This window comes from Lynx rufus, unplaced genomic scaffold (assembly GCF_022079265.1).
Source record: "Lynx rufus isolate CCGP_SWC_20201006 ecotype Redwood Valley unplaced genomic scaffold, mLynRuf1.p SCAF_2, whole genome shotgun sequence".
NCBI classification, from domain to species: Eukaryota; Metazoa; Chordata; class Mammalia; order Carnivora; family Felidae; genus Lynx; species Lynx rufus.
This window is the reverse complement of record NW_025814834.1, coordinates 87,910,540-87,932,026: the sequence shown is the minus strand read 5'-3', so window position 1 is coordinate 87,932,026 and position 21,487 is coordinate 87,910,540. Positions and strand designations below refer to the sequence as shown.

The following is a 21,487-nucleotide window of genomic DNA, read 5'->3' as shown; positions in this document are numbered from 1 at the left end:
GGGAAAAATGGGTGACTCCCATTAGATTAGAAGGGGAGGGGAGATGTAGGCCTCTTAAGGGAGAGTAAATGCTTATTAGGAAAGATGAATGGGCCCTGAGAAGTATAGGTAAAAGATATGATAGTTAGTGACAAAGTTGGTCAGGGTGTGGACTTCTAGTCCCCTCTCCTATGATAAGAGTCAATCTTCCCTGGTTGAAGAAACTCCCAGGGAGGGGATTGATAACAACTGACTTCTTTTGGGGGATCTGTTTTCAGGCAGATAAGAGAGATCAGAGACAGCCTCTCCCCCATTTGCTGTTTTTTAAGTGCCTCCAGCTCAAGACAATCAATATACCACAGAGACATATTTTGTGGTGGCAATTTCTGAACACCTGCAGTCATATTTTTGGGTGACACATTCTGCTATCCTTCAACACCCAAGTTTGAGACTGCAGTTTATCAGTTCTTCCCCAACTGGTCCCTATGGTTGAGGTTTTTCTTCACTTCTACAGAACACTTGTATTAATAGTAGGACCTGAATTAGCTGCTGAGCAGCAGCTCTGTGTTCAATCTCATTACCCATTTCTACTAATGGAACATTTAACACCGGAGTGTCATAGTTGGGTGTGTAGCCTTGGATACTTGCAGACACAATTTGCTGCACTGAATTTAATTTGGTAAATAATACAGCAAGCACCCAGTGAAGTCTACTATTTGCCTGGCACTGGCTTAGCCATGGTGAATAAGCCCTGAAGAATAGGATAATAATCATCATTATATCCCCTTCATCTATTTTGATAGAAGAAACTGAACCTTTTCTGAAAAAAGTAACTAATTTAACATATTTATTTAGCTCCATTTTAAGGGCAAGGTGCTCAGGAAGGTATAATCAAGTCTTTTACCTTTTAGAGATTTATCATGTTGTAGGCAAGATGATATATATGGAAATTAATAGACAACTGAATTGATAACAACAGTTTATCCTGGCAGCGTGTTTCTTCTTCCTTTTTCCAAAAAAGAAGAAATAGAAGCTCAATCTCTTCTTTGTTTTCCTTCCAGAGCTGATCCTGCAGTGGGCCCTGTTTCCACCACTCCCTCCATGGCTTGATATTTCACAGTTCCTTTATAACTTTAGGGACTTATGTTAATATTATAAAGATTTTCCTCATCATTAATATCCCTGGCATATAATCGTGCCTGATGCAAAGAAAACGCTTGATACTTTTTTTTAAGTGAATGAAGAATTAAAAACAAGATAACAGACCCATAAGGGAGTCACTTATGCTAAGCTCCACATCACCAAACTGAGACTTAATTATAGTTTTGGCTTTCCTAGAAATGACATCTTAAACCAGGAATCAGGAATTACCCGATTAACAGTAATTAGATAATGCACTTGAAAACCCCTGTCATGCCCTAAAGGAAAGTGACTTTGCCATAACAAATCTATCTTTTTTGTCTAATATAACATCTTTGTTCTCTCTTCCTTCTTTCTATGAAAATCTTTCATTTTGTATAGCTCCTAGGAGCGGCTTTCTATCTGCTAAATTGAGCGCTTCCCAATTTATGAAGTATTGAATAAAGCCAGTGAGATTAAATTTTGAATTTTTGCATTTTAGTAGAAGGTAACAAACTTTTAAAAAGAGATTTACAAAACATAAGAAATAAGATGTAGCTGGGGTGCCTGGGTAGCTCAGTGTATTGAGTATCCGACTTTGGCTCAGGTCATGATCTCAAGGCTGGTGAGTTCTATGCTCACCAGAGTCCTTGAACTCTGTGCTGACAGTGCAGAGCCTGCTTGGGATTCTTTCTCCTTTTGTCTCTGCCCCTCCCCTGCTTCTGCTCTCTCTCTCCCTTCCTCTTTCTCTCTCTCAAAAAAAAAATAGATAAACATTAAAAAATAGAGATTTTATAGGGAGGCAAGAAAATTACTGGCAAAAGAGAAGATTGTTTCAGACAAGACCACCTTCCTTTATGGGGAAAGAAGGAGATCTTATTATAGGGCAGATTAATATTTTGATGGGATGGTTTCTAACACTACTATCAAAAGACTTTAGAAGAAGCAATGTGAAAGTAAGTCCTGACCTATAAACCTGTAGCTCTATTTCTATTTCAATATCCATAGTCAGTAGTTAAAGGATTATGATTCTTTACCAAAAATGACACAGACTCCAGCCCAGGCTCACTTCCTGGATATTAAAACCGGTCAAATCTTCCAAAGTTCTTACATCCCAAGAAATAAACAAAATAGGGAAAAAAATGCAAATTTTGAGATACCCAGACTGGATTCAAAGGTTTACTCTTTCAACTAAATAGTGTAAGGATACAGTACTCACATTATAGGATTATTGTAAGGGTAGGAGAGATGAAATGAAATATATTTTATTTTCACTGTTCAATTACTTGTATTAAATTCATTTCATGTGTTTTATCATCCTCTTTTGGACACTGGAGGGCAATACTTTTTGATTAATTCAGAAAAAAAAGAATGTGTCATTTGCTGACTTATGTGTCTTGGTGTGCTGGCTTTCCACATGCATTGTTTTGTATTTTACTAATCTTGTGAGAAGGTAATTTGGTGTCCATTTGATAGATGGATACTGAGTTTCAGGGCGCATTAGGTAAATTGTCCTGAGTTATATAGTGAACACATGGCAGAGATGATTGAATCAAATAATGTTTTACCTGTTGTGTGTGGGTGCTCAAAAAGGCATCGACATACATACAAAAAGGCCCAGTCCCTATCTTTAGTATTCACTCTAAAACTCTTTACTCTTTGATTTTATGCCTAAAAGTATATTCACCCACTAGACCCAAGCTCAGGGATCAGCATGAAGAGATAACAGAGGTAGAACAATAGACAGACCATAGACTTAAAGGAAGAATTTGCATTTATGAAGATTTTGAGGCTAAATTTCCACTTTATCTTCAAACTCTCTTCCTTGATTGTTTTGTTAACTAAACTGAAAATCTAGAAGTTGTGTGTGTGTGTGTGTGTGTTTTAATGCACCTATTGGGCAATAAAGTATATTCTAGAATTGAGAACCTATTTTAAACTTGTGACTAAAAATGTTAATCTGTTAAATGTCAAACTCTGCCTTCAGACTAGAAACTCACAATGCATTTGATCACCGGGCGTGGCCTCAAAAGCCAAGTTTCCTTTATTTTGAGACTTGGGAAAGAATTTCTCTCCCGTCCTTATTAGTGTATTCCAGAGCCCAAACCAAGAAGAAATGCGAATTTTGGAATTTAGCTCCAGAGCAAACTCATTGGTATGACTTACACACCAACAAGGTTACTCTATTTACTCAGTAGGATCATTATAGGATATAGTTTTTTTGCCCAAAGTTCTAAGGAGTTGGAAGGCAAAGAAGTGTTTAGAGTTTAGTGTTTAGAGCGGCTTAGAGGACAAAGTCCTAAATAAGCCCCTCCTGTTTGAAAGAGAGAGCAAGGGCCGCCTGTTGCTTAGGTGTTTGTCAGTGACTGGAGATTTACTATCAGTTTAGAAAAAGGGGGAGGAACTAAAGTTAGCTCACAAATTCCCCACAGGTTTTTGTCTATGCAGAAGTGCCTGGAGTTTCTCACCCTGAGTTCTGACCTGTAAATCTGCAAGGAAATCTTGAGAGTTTTTCTTTTTCCTTTTTTCTTTCTTTCTTTTTTTTTAAAGGAGGCAGGGAGCTGTGGATCCATCCCATCATCGGAATCCTAGCTGGTAAGCACAGAGACACAGATAATACACTCTACACAAATATATAGTCAGTGATTTTTTTCTAAAGGAAAGTTCTTTCTGCTAGAATCCTTGCTACACTGTGTTAGTGGTTTCTTCTGCCAGGCTCTTTCTTCTCTTTTTATTTCTCCAAATTATCTTTATAAAAATGAAACAGTCCCCTAATGCCCTCCCCTCCTTTAAAATTTTCGCTTAAATAAAGAGATCTTTACCAATGTAGTGAAAAAGAACTGTTGTCAATAGTACTGTGCAATTCATTTACTAAAAGATAATTACATTTGACTAATTAAAGTACTTCTGCAGTTACTTGAGTTGAAGTGGTAAGATTAGATAAAAAATTCACATCCTTAAAGAAGCATGAAGTCCTCTGTTTTCTGGTAATTCTAGTTATCTTGTGGTGCCATTAGTCATATTAAATATTTATTTGGGGAAGTGAAAACATCTATTTCATGAGCAGGGTTTCTTCCCCTTTCATTTTATGAAATAATTTCCTAAGAATGGAGAGTTGGTACACTTTTTTTTAATAGGTAAGAAAGTTTTGTTTTGTTTCTTTCTTTCCTGCTTTTCTTTTGAGAGGGGTGGGGTATTTGAGAGGGGTGGTATTTTTATTTTGAGAGGGGTGGTATTTTTTAGGTAATAGCATTGGAACAAATGCATTGATCTTATTAATGTGAAATTCAGCATGTAACTCATATAATCCTTGATATGAAACATGCAGTTGTGACAATGATGTCACTCATTTCTCAAACAATGATGTGTTTAAAGAACGTTGCTCTGTGCACATATGTTAAGTAATACTTTATTTCTTTCTCAATGAAACACTATGCACTTTCTTTATAATTTGCTTTGTCAGCTTCTAAACTTTGAACTCATGTGTTTAATTGGCTCATTTCAGGCATGAAACCTGAAGTTGTATAAAGATTAACCACTGAGTATTCAATGGTCATTTATTTAACTATTTAACCTTAGTCCCATGGGTGACTGGAGGATCCTGAATTCCATGATTCCTTAAAAGCAGTCCATTTTTTTTTATTTAAAAAATTTTTAAATGTTTTATTTATTCTTGAAAGCAGAGAGAGACAGAGCATGAGTGGGGAGGGGCAGAGAGAGACCCAGAATTGGAAGCAGGCTCCCAGAATTGGAAGCTGTCAGCACAGAGCCCAATGCATGGCTCGAACCCACGGACTTCGAGATCATGACCTGAGCTAAAGTCAGACACCTAACCGACTGAGCCACCGAGAATCCCCAAAACAATCATTTTTTATAAAAGTTTTAGCCTTAAAGTTGTAGCTGTCCAAATAAAATTGGCAAAATGCAATTTTCAAAATTTCAGAAGCTAAAGTGAGGGTAAAATGGCAATTTTCATCACAGGGTATTAATACTTAAGGATACCATGAGCACATCTTTTATCTCTTTATAAAGAAATTTACCTACTTAATTTCATTCACTCTTAATCATGATCTTCTGAAGAAAGTAGAACTTAAATTAGTTTTATATAGCATTGCAGAACAGAAAAGTTAGGTGATTTGCCCAAGACCAAATGCATAAACATCTCCACTTTCTTAATAACATTATTAAAAATGTGACATATACAATTGGGGGTTTTTAACTTGGATTGAATTTTTTTATTTCACAATAAGGGCATGTTAGTTTATTTGAAAATGATAAACCTACACAAGGCATAAAATTATGGCTTGTGAAGCACTAATTGTCTTAGATGGCAGGATGAGTGCAGAATGAAGCAGCAACTGTTATGAGTTAATAAACTGCTTCCTTGGAGTGAGGGCACTGTGGTATTGTGGGCACTGAGGACTGTATTAGCTTCTGGTGGTGGCTGTGCCTGTTGGCAGTGTGAGACCAGGTGTGTTCTCCCAGAAAGATTATTTTGCCAGCAGGTATCTCACTGTCAGTGCAGGTGGGGTTGTGACATTTGGGCTGTGACAGGCCCAGAAGAGGAACCAGCTGCTTTAACCTCTGCCTGGCTGGGACTGGACTGGAAGGACTGATTAAAAAGAGTAGATAGATTCATTGCCTGCAGTATTTTGCAGACTGAGTACAAAGCTGAAAAAAATAATGAAGGGGGGAAAAAAGAATGAGCAAAAGAAACATTTTTTAAAAGTCATAAAACAAGATGAAAGGAAAAATAAATTTAGAGGGCCAGGAATCCTGCTCTGTACATTCTACCTGCATGCCATCCCAAAGACAAGCACGATTGACTAAGTTCCTCAAGTGAAGTACAGTCCCAAACAGTGAACTAGAGAGTCCTCATACCTTTTTCTTTCTTCTCTATTGATTCCAGAGTTTGGTCTGGAAATGGGAGAGTTATTCTGATCCCTCAGGATTGTTACAAGGATTAAATAAGAAACAAATATAAACTAGCTAATGAATGAATATGAATATCTTTTTTGTTTTAAACAAAGAAAGTTGGATTTTACTGGGAGTATAATGGTAGCAAACTAATCTGTCAATTTATTTAGGTAACCCAGTTAGAGTTTACAGTCAACTCCAATGAACCATCAAAGCGTTGACTTACGGAACCTGGGTGGCTCAGTCGGTTAAGCATCCGACTTCGGCTCAGGTCATGGTCTCACTGCTCGAGAGTTTGAACCCTGTGTGGGACTCTGTGCTGACAGCTCAGAGCCTGGAGCCTGCTTTAGATTCTGTGTCTCCCTCTCTCTCTGCCCCTCCCCCACTCATGCTCAGTCTCTCTGTCTCTCAAAAAAAAAAATAAAAAAATTTAAAATAAATAAAAATAAGAGTGCTCACTCTCCAAAGACATTCTTAAATGTAAGACAAGCTCTCTTGATTCTTAGTCTCATTGAAAATGTTTTTAATTTCCATGTGATTGTAATAAGAATGGTATCCTCTGTGAACAGTCATTAATCATGTGAAATAATTCAAGCTATTTTGTGCATCTTTGTTCAACTGTCATTTTAGGGGAACACTCTATCTAAAAGCCACTGCTCAGGAATGGAATGGATGCAAAGATGAACAAGATTCAGGCCCCTAGGTAGAATACAGTTCAGTAGTGTAGACTAGCAACTCAATCAAGCCACTGTAAGTAATAGGTTTATAGTAAAGACACCCTTGATAGGCAGAAAGTAGCTCATGGGATTCTCAGAACAGCCAAGTAGTCAACACATAATTTGCTGCATGGAAGGATTCAGTGACTCTCCAGACTGGTTTTTCCTGGACCTTTCAGGAGACATAGCTATTCCATCACCTGCTGTTGCATAATTAAGTTGATTCTTACTTGCTGCTGAAATCACTTCATGCTTTAGCAACCAGTGTCTCTGTTTAACTTTGAAAAAATGAGTCACTCATGACAAGACTCCTACACCCAACCATTTTATCATTGCTTTCTATGGTTTTTTAAAGTTTTTGCTCCTGTTTCTAACTGAATAAATGACTGTATGTCATAGCTATGATTCCTGAAAGAATTTGATTCGATGCTCAGCTAAACACAATCATGAATGACTGTTTGGCAAAGGCATTCACAAGTCTCTTGCAGATCATTGACATAATAGGTGATTGTCTCAAGTGGGTCGTGTCCATTAGGGGTCTAATCAAGTGTGACCAAGCAGTTGATACTGTCAAGTGGTAGAGGCACAGTCATCTCCATTCAAAAGGCAGGTTATTTCATCAGAAGGTAATAGGTAGGAACCCACGCAGAATCAAGCTGTAGGCACGGCAACTTGTTTAAGCTTTCCCAAACATATATGAATCTAAATAAATATAGTATCTGACAAGATGCATTATTTATCAATTAGGATGTGCTTCTAAGTGTTACAGGTATCCAGATGAGGAAAACTTACTTTTAGCTGAGGACTTATAGGATAAAACAAGTAACATTTGAGCTAGGGCTTTGAAGGTGACTAGGATGTGAATGTGTATAAAGGGAAATAGGACATTTTAGGCAAAGGGAATGACATGAGAATGACATGAAAAATCACATAGAAAACTTCATGAAAAAGACAATAATTTAATATGGTCACATACTGAAAGAACAATCAACACCAATGTTGAAATCATTGACTTTTGTACAAGCATGGATTGGAGCAATTGGTAATCATTATTGGCATCAAAGCTAAAAACATATTCAGATCAAGATCAGTATCTTTCTTTGAGAATATACAGAACAGCTTATCAAGGAGACCACTGGCAATTGACAAAAGAAGAGCTCAAATAAACAAGCAGAAGAATTTAAGTTTAGAGCATAAGAAGTATGCTTGTTTTACTGGTATTGTACAATATTCAGACATGCAACTGTTTATTGCCTAATACTGGATGTGTTGGTTGGGGTGGGAGAAGTAAGGGTGGTGAATTAAAGACAGATGATTGAATTGAGATTTGAGAGCTTCCTCTCTGTTAGTTTTAGTTAGTTCTTAGGATTTCTAGGCTTTAAGTATAGTCTATGAGTTGAAAAATATCAAGCTTCTATCTTGTGATCTAATTTTCTTCTAAGCTATAGAACGCAACATCCAATGGCCAGTTTGATATTTCTACCTCAAACTTTATGTGTCCTACATAGAACTTTGATTTTCCTTCTCAAAATTTTTCTTCCCCGGGTATTTCTTATTTCACCACTTCCAACATATTTGCCCAGATCCCACACCAGAGAAAATCTATTTGCTTTTCCTCCAAAATATATAATGAATTCACACTTTTCTCTATTTTTCTCTTTTTCACATTTAATCCACCATCACTTTTTCTCTGAACTACTAAAATAGCCTTAATTTGCTTCTCTTTTTCAACTCTTCTAATTCATCAGAGAGCAGAAAAAGTGATTTTTATTTCATGCAAAATTACATCATGTCATTTTCCTACTCAAGATTCTCTGACAATTTCCCATTAAACTTAGAAAAATACCCAAACTCCTTTCTAGCTTCAAAGTTCTTCATAATTAACTTCTGCCTCTGCCTCTGCCTCTTTTATCTCATAGTCTCTCCTTCTGACTACTTCCCTTAGTGCAACAGGCCAAGACCATCTCCATCCACCACAGAATCTGTGTACTTGTTGTCATCTTCTCTGGTTCTTGGTCCTCACATATTTGACTCCATAAAATGTTCCACATATGCACATATGTCCCTGCCTCAGAGAGATGCACTTACCTGACCCTCTCCCTGAGAAGCCATTCCATACCCCAGTGACTCTCTATCCCGTTACTCTGTTCTGTTTACTCGTAGCTGTTGAAACGATCTCAAATTACATTTTTTAAAATTATTTTTTCATTGTCCACTAATTAATTACTTATACACCATCTTTTACACTGTTATTCTATCAGTGCTTGGAACTACATGGCTGGTATTCAACAAGTACTTTTTGGAAAGTAAATAAATGGAGGAATGTATACGTGGAGCCACAAAAGTATAAATTTGTAAATCAAGCTAGCCTGAGAAAATGTTTTTTTCTCTAATACCATAGTTGCTCAACTTCAAAAAAAAAACTAAAACTTTGTGAAATATGAATAAATAAATACAAAGAAAACTTGGGTAAAGTTTAAGAATACGTAGTTAAATTTCCACTGTTATTTTTCCCTTCCAGAAAATTGAGCTTTTTTTCCACAATTGTGCAAAATTTAAATGATGATTACATAGAGCAGGATATAGTTTCATAAAATACCACAGGGCCCTGTTTCATTCTAAGATGGAACATATAATTGTGAGAGAAAAGTTTCTCATTATGGCAGCATAAACAGCTCTTTGGTCTTCCTATGGCAAAAGTCAACATTTCTTAAGGTAAACTTAACTTTTTCATTCACAATAAAGACTTTGTTAAGATTTTATTGTATATATGTCCCTAATTTTAAAATTATGATCCAAGGGGCACCTGGGTGGCTCAGTCAGTTGAGTGTCTGACTTCGGCTCAGGTCATGATCCTACAGTTTGTGAGTTTGAGCCCCATGTCGGGCACTGTGCTGACAACTCGGAGCCTGGAGCCTGCTTTGGATTCTGTGTCTCCATCTTTCTCTGCCCTTCCCCCTTAACTCATGCTCTGTCTCTCTTTCTCTCACAAATAAGTAAATATTTTAAAAAGGTAAAACAAAAATTTTTTTAATGTCTATTTATTTATTTTGAGAGAGAAGGAGACAGAGTGTGTGCAGGGGAGGGACAGAGAGAGAGAAGGAGAGAGAGAATCCCAAATAGGCTCTGAGCTGCCAGCACAAAGCCCAATGCAGGGCTTAGTCTTAACCAACCATGAGATCATGACCTGACTCCTAATCAAGAGTCCATTGCTTAACTGACTGAGCCACCTTGTTGCCCCACAAAAGCATCTTTACTGTTACCCCCAGTAAGACATCTAGAGGAAAAGGTGATAAAATTATGTATGTTTGAAAGCCACTAATTTGGACCATTATCCAGAAAATAAAAATGGAAAGAGCTAACATTTATTGAGAGCATACTCTGTCCTGACCACCTTTACCTAATTTATTCTTTTCAACATCCCTAAGTTATTATCATTTTCTTTATTTCATACATGAGAAAAACTCAAGCATGAGGTTTAATGCTGTTTGGTTAATAAAGTTATTCTAAGGTTGGAAAAATAAGAATCTTATTTAAGACAAGATTCTTGGGATGCCTGGGTGGCTCAGATGGTTAAGTGACTGACTCTAGATTTCTGCTCAGGTCATGATCTCACGGTTTTGTGGTTTTATGAGTTTGAGCCCAGCATGGGGCTCTGCATGCTGACCATGCTTGGGACCTGCCTGGGATTCTCTCTCTCCCTCTCTGCCCCACCCCTGCTTACACTCTCTCTGTCTCTCTCAAAAGAAATACACTTAAAAGAAAAAAAAAAAAAGACATGGGGTGCCTGCGTGGCTCAGTTGGTTAAGCATCTGATTTCGGCTCAGGTCATGATCTCATGGTTTGTGGGTTTGAGCCCCACATTGGGCTCTGTGCTGACAGTTCAGAGCCTGGAGCCTCCTTTGGATTCTGTGTCTCCCTCTCTCTATGCCTCTCCCCTGCTCATGCTCTGTCTATCTGTCTCTCTCTCTCTCTCTCTCTCAAAAATAAATAAACATTAGGGGTGCCTGGGTGGCTCAGTCAGTTGAGCGTCCGACTTGGGCTCAGGTCATGATCTCACAGTTTGTGAGTTTGAGCCCCACGTTGGGCTCTGTGCTGACAGCTCAGAGCCTGGAGCCTGCTTCGGATTCTGTGTCTCCCCCTCTTTCTGCCCCTTCCCTGCTCATGCTCTGTCTCTTTCTCTGTCAAAAATAAATAAACATTAAAAAAATTAAAGTAAATAAATAAACATTAAAAATTTTTTAAAAAAGGAAAGACACAACATTCTTTACCTAAAAGGCTCATTTTCTACAGAAAAAAAATGATGGTGGCTAAATTATTTTTAATTATTTTTCTTCACTTTTAGAGAAACAACTTGTAATGGAGGCTTCACCTCTTGAGTTACCAGCTGACACACTTCAACGCATCGCATCTGAACTTAGATGTCATCTGACAGATGAGAGGGTTGCCCTCCACCTTGATAAGGAAGATAAGCTGAGGCACTTCAGAGAGTATTTTCATATCCCCAAAATGCAGGATCTACCTGCAGGTAAGAACACTGAAAAGAATTCTATTTTTCTTAATTAATTTATTAATTTATTTTTGCTACTACATGAGTTTGTCATAAACCTTTGAAATCGTTGTTCTCTTACATAATAGAGCCATTGTAATTATGTCTGAAAAACAGAAAGTTCCTGGTGCTACTAAATCAGCCTGTCAGCCAACCTTAGCCTCAGATTCTTTATGTTCCTTTTCTTCTTCTGAATAAAATACTTGCAGCGTTTTTATACTGTCATCTATTTCTCTGAACAATAGAGTGACTGATTGAAAATTATAGGCAGACGCATTTACTTGTTCTCTAAGCACTTAGAGCTCAAAACAATTTCTTTTCAATACAGTATTAGAATATCTCTTATTTGTGGCACCTAGTTAATGATAGCATGATATTTCTCTTAGAGGAAATATTGTTTTGTGATTTGGGCATATTAAGAAGATATTATGTGAATAACCATCTTTGTATGCTGTGAGTAAAGATGGCATGTATAAGAATTACCAAAAATAAGGAAACAATCAGTGACTAAGAAATACATATTGCATTTTTTTTTCTTTTAAATAATATGGTAAGCTGATTCTGTTCTTGGTTTGGGGATGTCCTATTTTAAAAAAATAGGTAGCACAAGTATAAAAATATGAAATTTTTAAAATATTTGACTTTGCTCCATTTTACATCAATGAAAAAAGATTTGTCAAAATAAATATAGGTTTTATTTTCCTTTTCCTAGATGGTTTTTGAGACATTGTTAGAGAAAAGGGTCAAAATTATTTTTACTTAGCTGATGTTGCACTTAATGTTCAATGTTGTTCTAAAGACCATACCCCCAAAATAACACATGCACACATGCATGCACACACACACACTCATGCACAAACATATGCACCAAGAAAAAGGAAGAAAGCAAGCAAGGAAGGCATGCAAGACATAAATATTGGAAAGACCTGTCTAAATCTCTCTAAATTATTCCTCTTTGGAACATAATTGTTCCTGAATCTCTGAGAGGATACTGGATAGTTCCATAAGATATATTGGTTTTTCAGAGATAAAAGACAAAGTTTTTATGACCTACCTATCAAAGTACCAAAATGACTTCCACATTTACGTTTGTATTTCCTCCAGAAACAAAAGCACTTGTGTCATGGACATCTTTGCTTATTTGATAATCAAAAATTGTTCCTTCCTTGTTTGAATTTGCAAATCTTGGAACAGTGTTTGAAATTTGTATAAACTCCTTGGCCATTTGCTTTTCTTAAAAAGTTGTAATTTTCTCTTCATGTATAAAGTTTGTTGCTTCTAGATATTTTATTTTTCAATTGATTTTAATTTTTTAGGTCTTAGTTATATTAACAACTTGTTCTAAGGAGTTTTAAATTAAATTTTTTTTTAATGTTTATTTATTTTTGAAAGAGAGAGAGTGTGAGCGGTGTGGAGGGGGGTAAGGCAGAGAGAGAGGGAGACAGCGATCTGAGGCAGGCTCTCAGCTATCCACACAGAGCCCAATGAGGGGCTCCAACTCACGAACTATGACATCATGACCTGAGCTGAAGTTGGACGGTTAACCGACTAGGCCACCCAGGCACCCCTGTAAGGAATTTTAAATGAATTTGCCTAGTCCATGTAGTTGGACGATATAACCAGAAATGGATTCCAAATTTTGGGACTCCTTCTCCAGTTGTCTTGACTCAAAGCTACTACTTTTTCAAAGATTACTCTAAGGGAACCTGACTGGCTCAGTCAGTAGAGCATGGGACTTTTGATCTCAGGGTCATGAGCTCAAGCTTCATGTTGGGCATAGAGCTTACTTAAAAAAGAAACTACTCTATTGAGTTGGAATTTATATACCATAGAATCCACTTTGTTTTATGCTCTGCAAGATACCCCCAGGATTTGCTTATCTTATAACTGAGAGTTGGTACCTTTTGACTATTTTTACCCATTTTGCCTACCCCACACCTGTCGCCTTTGGCAACCACCACCAATCTGTCTCTGTATCTATCAGTTCATTTATATTTATTTATTTATTTATTTATTCATTCATTCAATTCTTCATATCAGTGATATCATACAATATTTTCTTTCTTTGTCTGACTTATATCATTTAGTATTTTAAGTGCACAGTTTGGGGCACCTGGGTGGTTCAGTCGGTTAAGTGTCTGCCTTTGGCTCAGGTCATGATCTCATAGTCCATGGGTTCAAGTCCCACATCAGTCTCTATATGCTGACAGCTCAAAGCCTGGAGCCTGCTTCAGATTCTGTGTCTCCCTCTCTCTCTTTGCCCCTCCTTTGCTTCTGTCTCTCTCTCTCATTCTCTCTCTCAAAAAGTAAATAAACATTAAAAAAATGTTTTTAAGTGCATAGTTCAATAGGTGCTTATAGTTTGATGATCATCACCACAACCTGAGTCTTTACTCCCTTTTTACATCCCCAGCTCCAAGTGGCCAGTAATCTACCAAACCTGTTACTATTTTGCTCTATATAGATCATTAAATCAGACAATGCCCTTGCAAGTAACTTGTGTTTGAGAGTAGTTTTACACAAAGAGTTGCTTAAAAATGATAAGGAAGACAATTTAGATGATACAGACTTTATTTAACACTTCCTGAAACTCACAATTTCCATTCCCTAGGGTCCAGGGAACTGCAAAATGGGGTGGGAGGCAGGAAGCTTTTATAGGACAAAGAATAAAGAACAAGGAAGAGAAAAATAGAAAATGTCTGATTTGGTGGGGCCACATAGTGAAACTTGTTTGGGGCAAGAAAGAATAAGGAAATAAGTATAGAGTCCAGAGTTGGCTTGGCATTAGGATTGGCTGACAGTATGTACTACCTTCCTGGTCAAACAGAACATTAATAGGGACTAGGAAAGTCACCTAAGTTTCCATGCTGATGTATCATCCTGGGCAGAAGCAGCTCCGTCTTGGACCTAGAAAGTTATTTCAATGGTATTCCTATCACTGTTTCTTTCATCCTCAAATATTCCCCTCTTTCAATTTTATCATATGTTCAGGAAAGATGAGAAAATTGTCATTCAACTTTAATAAGTTAAATTGAATGCTCTCCAAACAAGATCTACCATTACTATGACTTTGTGATATTATCCTGTTAGATACAATTGGCATAGAAAACTGCCATGCTTGAGTTTGTCTCCAGGGGTTCCATGTAATATAATAGAGCCTCTTCAGTTCAACTATTGTTAGGCTCAGAAGTTAGTGACAAGTATGAGGTATCAGTGAATGAAATATGGGAAAATATGCTTTTTATTTTATAGTAGCTAACATGTTAAATAAAGGTTTTATCCAGCTATATTTATGACTATAGGATTCTAATGATTTATATATCTAATTTCTATAAGAAAAAAAGTAAGAATATTTCTTAGTTAAAAATTTGATTTCGTAGACTTTTTGAATTTCTCATTGCACTTGCATTATGCAATTTTGTGGACTTGTAATCTTTTTAAAAAATTTTTGTAAATGTTTGTTTATTTTTACCAGAGAGAGAGAGAGAGAATCAGAACATGAGCAGGGGAGGGGCAGAGAGAGAGGGAGACACAAAATCCTAAGCATGGTCCAGACTCTGAGCTGTCAGCACAGAGCCCAATGCAGGGCTCGAACTCACCAACCACAAGATCATGACCTGAGCGGAAACCAAGAGTCGATGCTTTACCGGCTGAGCCACCGAGGCACCCCATGGACCTACTTGTAATTTTGTCTTTCCTTTTGTATTAGACTAATTGTTCCCTGAAAGCAAGGGCTATGTTATTTCTCTTTGTATGAATGGGAGTCATCTAGGCAGACCCTAAGGTGGAGGTGGCCAGTGAGGTCTTATCCCTCAGAAAGAACAGCATTTGTAAACACACAAGCAAGAGAAAGCATAGTTGCTGAAGAATTAGAAAATTTGTGTGTGTGTGTGTGTGTGTGTGTGTGTGTTTGCCTGTGGGTCTTTCTTTCTTTCTTTCTTTCTTTCTTTCTTTTTTTCTTTCTTTCTTTTTAACTGCCCAGTAATGTTTGAATTTCTGCTGAGTTTATGCATAGCTGTGGAAAATGTTTAAGCTTGGAACCACAAAATTGTATATTAATGTTACTAATATCATTTCATCAAGACTGCAGACTCATACTGAAGAAGGCAAAAGTAGAATTAAGGAAATGATGTAGAATATTTTTTCAGAAATCCAAAAGGAACTGTAAAAATCAAAGTAAATGCATTGGAGGTGAAAAAAGGGAAGAGATTCAAGAAATATTTTAAATACTGATTGAACAAACCTGAGTTAATTATTCAATGAATAAACTGTTAACTGGGAGAAATAACTCTGGTGTTAGATGCATTCACATTTGAGATTGTTATATCTTATTGAATTGATACATTATCATTATGTAATGTTCTACTTTATCCCTGGTAATTTCTTTACTCTGTAGTCTTCCTTGTCTGATATTAATATACTAATCTAGGTTCATTTTGATCAGTGTTTCCTTAGCATATCTTTTTCCACCTACCCATATCATTGCAATTGAAAAATAGACTGTCTACTTACAGATAGAACAGAGTTGGGTCTCTTTTTAAATTCACTCTGGCAATGAATTTTCATTGGCATATTCAGACTCTTTATGTGTAATGTAATTATTGACAGGTGTAGATTTAGATCTACCATTTTATTACTTGTTTTGTGTCAATTTTCCTTTATTTCTTTCCCCCTTTCTTGCCTTTGCTTTGATGATGTCTATATTTTTTTGGTATCACATTAAGTTACATATTAAGTTTGTATTATATCTTTTTGTGTAGTTTTTGTTGGTGTGATTTACTGGTTGCTCTAGAGATTAAAAATATATAATATAAAATATACATTATATATAATATATTAATTAATAGTTATTAATATATATTAAATATCTATTTAAACTCATTACTTGATTTAGAAACAATATTTTATCACTTCAAACAGGATGTAGAAAATTAAAATTATATAATTAGCTCTCTTTCTCATCTTTTTATGTCATAGTTGTTATATATATCTTATATCTACAAACTCTGAAAACCCAAACAGATACCGTTTTCATTTTTCCTTTTCAATATGTATAACTGTATATCATGTATATTTAAAAATATTAAAGAAGAGTCTTTTACATTTACCTAGATATCTACTACTTATGTTGCTCTTCCTTCATTCCTAACGTCCAAACTTCCTTCTAGTATTATTTCTTCTCACCCAAAAGAACTTCCCTTAGTATTTCTTTTAGATCTACAGCCAAAGGTTTTTCTTCATTTTCCTTCCCCTGAAAATGTCTTTATCATGCCTCCATTTCCGAAGAATATTTTTGCCAGACATAGAATTCTGTGCTGACAATTATTTTCTTTCAGTCACTTCTTAAAAATTTCGGTCCATTGGTTTCTGTCCTCCACGTTATTTGATGAGAAATTGTCATCATTAGAATTATCGGTCCCCAATAGACATAGGACCGATGTCTGTGGTTGCTTTAAAGATTTTTCTTTGTCTTAAATTATCAGCGGTTTGATTATAATGTGTCTGGGCATGCATTTATTTGCTATTTTTTTTTAATATATGAAATTTATTGTTAAATTCGTTTCCATACAACACCCAGTGCTCATCCCAAAAGATGCCCTCTTCAATACCCATCACCTACCCTCCCCTCCCTCCCACCCCCCATCAACCCTCAGTTTGTTCTCAGTTTTTAAGAGTCTCTTATTCTAACCTCTAACCTTTTTGGGGCATGCATTTATTTGAGTTTATCCTCCTTGGAGTTCACTGAGATTTTTAAGTATGCAAGTTTAAATTTTTGACCAATTTGAGGAATTTTTAACCATTATTTCTTAAAACATTTTTGCATCCCATTCTTCTTCCTTTTCTTCTGATATTCCAATAATACAAATATTATACCTTTTGGTATTGGCTTACATATTCTTGAGATTGTATTCATTTTCTTACAATTTCTTTTTTTCCCCCCTCTGATGTACAAATTGGATAATTTCTTTGATCTGTCTACAAGTTCAAGGACTCTTTCCTTTGTCATGTTCATTCTGCTCTCGAGTCCATTTTGGAATTTCTCAAAAATTTCGTTTATTGTATTTTGCAGTTCTAAAGTTTCAGTTGGTTTCTTTTTAAAATATTTTACTTCTCTGCTGAAACTTTTTATTTTTTTATATTCATTTCAAAAGTGCTTTCCCTTACATCTTGGAGTATAGTTATAATAGCTACCTTATGGTCTTTGTCTGATAATTCCAATATCTGTGTTGTTTTGGGTTTGATGTCCATTGATTTTCTTTTCCATTAAGATATGTTGAGATGGTTCTGGTTCATCTTGTGTTGAGTAAGTTTATATTGTGTTCTAGACATTTTGGTCATACCCTATAAGTCTTTGTCATTTTAAATCCTATCAAGAATGTTGATATTGTTCATTTCCTTTGGTTTGCTTTAGCAAGCAATCTACTCAGATAAGTTGTTTGCAAGTTCCTACTCACCTTCTGTGTATGGTAGTTCCAATGGTAATTCAGTTGTCAAAGCCTTTGCAGTATTATTTGGATCTTTCCTGTATATATGACACTCAAACACCAATTTGGAATCTAGGTTCAATTCTCAAATTTTGTTGAATCACTTAGACTTAGATCCATTCAGGCACAGTACATGGGTGAGCTCAAAAGTTCATGTACAAAGTTATATGATCATTTTCTTAAGCTCTCTCTTTGCAATAGACCTAACAATTTCTTGCTTCCCAGGGTCCATCTTCATTTTCCTCTGGCTAGAAAATGGGCATTTTAATTGATCCTTTTTGTTATGCATATGACTATGCTTGCTTCTGGGCACCAGAAGCAAGAGGACAGGGAGAAAACAAAACAACTAGAGTTATCCCACATTCTTAGAACCATCCTTCCTCTAGTTAGAGGGAAGGGTTTCCTTTCTCAGTGATTTGGGTTCCTGTGCAACTACTGTTATTATAACTGCTGCCACTGTCACAGAATTGACTAGTGGTTACTGTGGAAGAGAACAGAAATAAATGAAAGAAAAATGGAAAAGCCAATGTTATGCCCAGAATTCGTGATCCCCAAAGACCACCAGGGAGCCGAGTCTGATGCAAAAGCAAAAGAGCCTTTATTCTAGCTAGCTCGAGCTCAATCCCCTACCTGCACGGACAAAGCGGTGAGATACCAGGGAGAGAGCGAGTTTCAAAAGGACAAAGGTTTTATTGGGGCCTAGGGGCAGTTGGTGAGGTAATGGCTATGGCCTCAGCCGATTGGCTGGGGAAGGGTCTGAGTCCTGTTAGGCAGGTGGGGGGGGGTTACTCAAGAGGAGGAGGTGTGGTCAAGGTGAAGGGCACAGAACAAGATGGAGTTGGCCGGCGTAGGCCCGCCCTTTCACCAACAAGATTTCTACCACTCTCACTCTCTCTGTCTCTCTGGCCCTTAGTGATTCTCTTTGTAACTCTTCAGAAATAGGGATAGTGGGCTTCTCTTGGAGTTCTTATAGTTCACACTCACTACAAAACTTGGAGTTTCTGGCTCTCTTTGAAAGCAAACCCTGAGAGATTCCTCAGAAGTAGAAAGAAAATGAGAAACTCAATGCCAATTTGGTGGCATTTCAAATTCTGGTTTTCTTCCCCAGTATACTTACTATCATTTATTTTTCAAACTCCTCAGATTCTAAAATGCTACTCAATGTATTTTACTTAAATTCAGTGTGTCAGGATGTACTTTCCCATGTCAAATTGTGTCTTAGATTTTTCTAAAATATAGAAGGCCAGAAGTATTTTTCTGTAGTACAAGAAAAAAAAAAACATATTAAATCTAAACTATACTTTGAGGAAAAAACATTTATTCTAAAACTTTTTTGAAGATTATGTTAGCAAACTAGTTTTTTTTAATATTTTTTTTATTTTATTTTGTTTTAGAAAGGCAGAGAATAAGTGGGGGAGGGGCAGAGAGAGAGAGGGAGATAACAGAATCTGAAGCAGGTTCCATGCTCCAAGCTGTCAGCACAGAGCCGGATGTGGGACTGGAACCCATGAACCATGAGATCATGACCTGAGCCGAAGTCCAAAGCTCAACAAACTGCGCCACCCAGGCACCCAGAGCAAGCTAGTTTTTCATTCTGATGACCAGAACCAGAACTGGTCCTTGGGAATTTTGAGATGCAGTACCCTAGGTGTCATGTAATAAGAGGGATCGGTCTTGGCCCCCCATTGGTTTTCATCTGGAGATTATTTGTTTTTTGATAAAGTTTTGATCTAGTTCCTCAGAGGACTATCGTCTCAGAGACTTATAGACTTAAGCATCAATTTCAGTTCAGCAGTATTCCAAACTGTCAAGATTGGATTCAGTACTGCCAACAACTATAACAACCCGAACCCAGTCATATTAGTACCAGAAGTATTTAGACTGAGACAATTTTACAATTAGATAGTTCTTATCCAATAAATTCATATCCTCTGCTTACAATCTAATCGGTATTACCAGGGTTCCAAATAATCAAAACACGAATGAAACAAACACAGCTTGAATCCCTATGCTTTCCATTAATGATTATAATACAATCAGCAATAATTTCGTGTTCATTAATCTGCAAAAACATTGTATCTCTTTAAGGAGGGTCTTTAAAAATTGTTCTTTCTTTCCTTTTTTCTTTTCTTTTTCTTCCTGAATTTGAGAACAGAATTCCTTCTTTAAAATAAATAAAAACTTAGCTCAGATTTGTCAAATAAACAGTCATAGTAGGTTAAAGTTTTAGCCTAGGATTTCTAATCAGCACAGCACTGCAGTAATGCCCATAAACCTACCTATCTAATGTCCCTTTGCTGGGTAAAGAGTTTCATTTTTTTCATACACATATGGAGGAAACAAACTCTTAAATATAAAGTCTTTCAAAACAAATAAACAAATATATTTCTGGTGGGGGTTAACTTTCACAGAGATGTTTCTTTCTTTTTTTTCCCATTACTGCAGACAAAAAGAAAAATTTATGATGAAAATCTATCAGTCACAGGAGCCAACCCAGGAGTTCAAGAGAAAAGCATCAATTAAAACTAGCTATATTTAAAAAGAGTGAAATTTATTATTTGAAAAATTTAGAGCAGAATATGTTACCAAACTAGTATTTTATTCCAATCAATAAGTATCTAATAATATTCTGATAATAAACATTAAAATTATACAGAATTAACTAAACAAAATTTGCAATGCTGAAAGGAAATATTTAGATTTACTTCACACACTGACACTCTCAGTTTATGTCGGTTTACGTGCATATAGTATCCCTGGCATACATAACAAAGATACACACTGTCACCTTAGAAACAAAACCATTAACGCTTGACTTCCTTTTTATATAAAATTTACTTTAGAAAATATTCTTTACATAAACTAGTCATTTTTTAAATCTTTGGAATTTATTTCTGTTTTTCAGTTACTTCTAGGTTTCCTCTTTAATTTATAATAAGGAAAATATTAAAATTACTTTATAATTAACTAACCTTGCTTTAGAATGATTTCACATGTATTTTACTATAAGTGGACTAATAAAATTGTAAATTATAATAATGACATACTACATTAAGTTAAAAGTTAGGTATCTTCTGTGACCTGAAGAAATCAGTTAAACTTGGGAAATCTCAGTTTTGGTTTTGTTTTGTTTTTAATATGGGGGCTAATGCCAGGACTTTTGAAATGTGGCCATATAATGAATTATTTGGAAAGATTTTAAAATAGTGTCTACCTCCAGGCCCCATACAGACCAATTAAATTGGAGTCTCTGTATCAAGCTTAGGCACTGTATTTTTGTAAAGTTCCTGATGTGATAAATAAGTACATAAATCCAAATAAAATATATAAAGATCATAAATGTCTAGTTTTATATTTGTCTTTTTAAAATTATCATTTCATGAATAGATTATCTTAACTAGTTTAAAAAGTATTATACCTATGTATATATGGTTGTAAGATAATAATACTTCATTTCTTTCGAAGAGAACAGCTAGTACTGTTATCCGACAGTATATTTGCAATTAGATCAATATTTGGCCAACTTTGATAACATTAACTGGATGCTCCAAACATACTGAGTATTTGTTGAAAGGCATTGCAATAGGAAATTCATTTATGAATTTCTCCTCTCCAATGCATCCCCCCTCTCTGACCTACCATAGCTACTGTTTCTCATAGTTGGTTACAAGCTAGTGAACAGGGGAGGGCCATGGTTGTACAGTACATATGTATGAAGGTGG

General features: G+C 36.1%; 1 protein-coding gene across 1 annotated transcript in view; it reads left to right on the top strand.

The window, feature by feature from the left end:
* The first annotated feature begins 3,620 nt into the window (after positions 1-3,620).
* Positions 3,621-21,487, top strand: part of KYNU (kynureninase) — a 110,887-nt gene continuing 93,020 nt past the window's right edge. Inside the window, exons 1-2 of the mRNA XM_047084437.1 lie at positions 3,621-3,693; positions 11,077-11,259. Coding sequence (XP_046940393.1) covers positions 11,091-11,259 — 169 coding nt within the window. The 5' untranslated portion in view covers positions 3,621-3,693; positions 11,077-11,090. The remainder of the gene's footprint in view (positions 3,694-11,076; positions 11,260-21,487) is intronic.